This window comes from Impatiens glandulifera, chromosome 1, assembly GCF_907164915.1.
Source record: "Impatiens glandulifera chromosome 1, dImpGla2.1, whole genome shotgun sequence".
In the NCBI taxonomy this organism is placed as follows: domain Eukaryota; kingdom Viridiplantae; phylum Streptophyta; class Magnoliopsida; order Ericales; family Balsaminaceae; genus Impatiens; species Impatiens glandulifera.
In genome coordinates, this window is record NC_061862.1 from 56,740,134 (window position 1) to 56,743,830 (window position 3,697).

Below are 3,697 nucleotides of genomic sequence, written 5' to 3' on the forward strand. Positions count from 1 at the left end.
TATATATATATATATATATATAAGATTTATCTTAACACCCAAGTTAGGGCAACTTATAGATGGGCTGAAACCTTTAGATGGGTTGGGCCACATAATATATTCTAACACCCCTCCTAAAACTTAAGGTGATATAGTATATATCAACTTGAGTTTCCTCAATAACATGTAAAAATGACCCGACAAGAGAGACTTCGTAAAGACATATGCAGTCTGGTGTTCGGTAGACACGTACCGTAATTGTATAGTACCAACACTAACATGTTGCCGTATAAAGTGACAATCGATCTCGATGTGTTTAGTGCGCTCATGAAACACATCATTCCGAGAAATGTGAATAGCACTCTAACTATCACAATGAAGATCAGTGGCTGGCAGTTGAGGAACGTCAAGATCTGAGAGAAGTCATCGAATCCAAAGAAGCTCAAAAGTAGAATCAGTAAGCGCATGATACTCTTACTTAGCGCTGGAACCGGAAAAAACAGTTTGTTTCTTACTTCACCAGGAAACAAGAGAATCACCCAAGAAGAAACAATAACCAGTAATGGAGCGTCGGTTAGTGAGATCGTCTGCCCAATCAGCATTTGAGTAACTAGTGAGTACCAATGATGAATGAATGGAGAAGTGAAGACCATGTAAGAGAGTTCCCTTAATATAGCAGAGAATACGTAACACAATAGAGTGATGAGTTGTATGAGGACTAGTCATGAATTAACTAACTATGTTAACTGCATGAGCTATGTCAAGGCAAGTAACAATTAGATATATTAGGGAGCTCATTAACTGACGATAGAGTGTGGGATCTTTAAGAGGGGTTCCATCGAGAGGAGTAAGACGACAATCTGCCTCAAGTGGAGTCGAGGCAGTTTTGCTATCAGTCAAACTAGCAAGGGAGATGAGGTCAGAAGCATACTTCTCTTGAGACAAGTACATACCATCTATTGTGTCGGAAATGTCAAGACCTAGAAAATAACGTAGCTTACCAAGACTCTTCATATCAAAATGTTGATGAAGATATGTATGTAAATTAGGTATACCAGAGGCATCATCGCTAGTGATCACCATATAATAATAGAATAATAATCCCAGATGAAGAGCGACGAATGAATAAAGCAGAGTCATAGGGAGAGGAAGTAAACCCATACTGTTGGGTCAAATTATTTTGACTAAGGGTCAAACTATTTTGACTAACAGTATTTTGATGATGAGTTTGTATAAAACTTAAATAAGAAGGAAACTAAGTCGCCTAATTGTTTTTGTGCAGGTGCATCAAAACATGCTAAGTTTGACTTAGCTTGAATCAGGTTCATTAGACGTATTTATTATTAGACAGACGTAGTTAGACGTGTAGTCTAACAGATACGTAGTTAAACGTGCAGTCTAACGGATACGTAGTTAGACGTGTATTCTAACGGATACGTAGTTAGACGTGCAGTCTAATGGATACGTAGTTAGACGTGCAGTCTAACATACGTAGTTAGACGTGCAGTCTAACGGATACGTAGTTAGACGTGTAGTCTAACTAACGTAGTTAGACGTGCAGTCTAACTAACGTAGTTAGATGTGCAGTCTAACAGATACGTAGTTAGACGTGAAGTCTAACAAAGACGTAGTTAGGCGTGTAGTCTAATAGACGTAGTTAGACGTACAGTCTAACGGATACGTAGTTAGATGTGTAGTCTAATAGACATAGTTAGACGTGTAGTCTAACAGACGTAGTTAGACGTACAGTCTAACAGATACGTAGTCAGACGTGCAGTCTAACGGAGACGTAGTCAGACGTGCAATTTAACTGATACGTAGTTAGACGTACAGTCTAACGGATACGTAGTTAGACGTGCAGTCTAACAGACGTAGTTAGACATGCAGTCTAACAGATACGTAGTTAGACGTGTAGTTTAATAAATGTAGTTAGTCGTGCAGTCTAACAGACGTAGTTAGACGTGTAGTCTAATAGATGTAGTTAGACGTGCAGTCTAACAGACGTAATTAGACGTGCAGTCTAACAGACGTAGTTAGACGTGCAGTCTAACAGACGTAGTTAGACGTGCAGTCTAACAGATGAAAGTTAGACGTGTAGTCTAACTCCTTCAGACTAGTCTGAAGGGATACGTAGTTAGACGTGTCGTCTAACTCCATTCGACTTGGTGGTCTAATGGATCCTGCTATTAGACGGAGGCATATAACTTCATTAGACTTGACAATCTAATAGAGCATGTCTAATGCCTCGCTTCAGCAGTTGCTTGAAATTAGCGTCCGTCTACCCATGATCAACTAGCTGTACGCTACTCATGCTCCACTAATCCGTGTAGATTAGTACGACAACCATTTACATCCAATGAATTAATTCCACGTAAGTTAATATTCTTCTCACTTCTTGTTTCTTGAAGGACAATCCTAGAAGAATATTTGGCGCACTACCAGATTGGTACGACCACGATCTTTGTGCACAGTGTCTGCTCTACCTGTGTACTATGGAGGCTTTCTAATGGGGGTTTACCACGTGTCATTATAGAAGATTCGACCGTTGATACATGTTCTCTATTTAAAGATCCTCAAGGACAACGAACGAACGTGCGCACACAAGACTCGTTTTCTGAACTCACAATCGATCTTACGAATTACTTTCTTGTTTATTGTGTTTGTACATCAAGAGAGAGATAGAATAAAATTATTGTCTAGGTGAGTGATATTCTTCAATATACTGTAAGTTGAATAAAGTTTGTTATGTTCAACAGTGAGCTAGCATTGCAACTGTATTTGATTCTAAGAAAAGTATAGTGAATCCTTCCGGTGGTTGGAAGAAGGGTGACGTATGACAGTTTTGCTCCGAACATCCATAAACAACTCTCTGTGTCGTTTACATTCTGTCCTTCATTCTTTTATTCGTTCTTTGCTTCAAACCCAAGAAAACGTTTCCGCACTTGAATCGTTTCAAGAGTTTGCGAAGGTTTGTGAAGAATAAAAAGTAATATTAATCCCTAACATGATTTCTATCAAACCATTTTTGTTCAGAAGTTGTCATCAATAGTTAGACCCCCGTCTTTATTGGTGTCACCAATCCTTTCAATTGGTATCAGAGCCCCGTTTTCTATTCTCAAGCTTTAAGAACCAGAATCATGTCTATCATCAACAAGATCCCTCTTCTTTCGAAAAAAACTTCGATTATTGGATGATGAGAATGCAAGCTCACTTGGCTGCTCTTGATTGTGATATGTGGAGTGTCATCACTGATGGTCCCATAAAAATTGCAAAACCAATATGTGAGTGGACAACTGAAGATAAGATGACCAACAATCTGGACAACGTTGCCAAAATATCCTGTATCAATCGATCAACATGAACATATTCTACGAAATCAAATCTTGCACCTCTGCTAAAGATATTTGGGAGAAGCTGATTCAGATATATGGCCAAAACGTTCAAACCAAGAAGAACCAGAAAGATCAGAAAATTTTTATGTGTGATGAAAATAAGTTCTAATGGGCTGATAGCGATTTAGAGGATTCTCCTATTGAAAAGGATACAGTCGTCAAATTCTTGATGGCAGATGATCAATCCAAGGTACATGTGAGTGACTACCAGGAGGATTCTGTCTGGTATTTGGATAGCGAATGTTCCAGACATATGACAGGAAACAGACGATTTCTCACTGATATAGCAGATTGTTCAGGACCTAAGATCACCTTTGGTGATAACA

At 38.9% G+C, this 3,697-nt stretch overlaps 1 protein-coding gene across 1 annotated transcript; it reads right to left on the minus strand.

The window, feature by feature from the left end:
• Nucleotides 1–495: 495 nt before the first annotated feature.
• LOC124928754 (uncharacterized mitochondrial protein AtMg00810-like) lies at nucleotides 496–1,062 on the minus strand. Its single transcript, XM_047469003.1, has 2 exons — nucleotides 718–1,062; nucleotides 496–645 (listed from the first exon to the last, which is right to left on the minus strand). Exons 1-2 carry the CDS (start codon nucleotides 1,060–1,062, stop codon nucleotides 496–498), a joined length of 495 nt encoding a protein of 164 aa, XP_047324959.1.
• Between the last annotated feature and the right edge of the window lie 2,635 nt (nucleotides 1,063–3,697).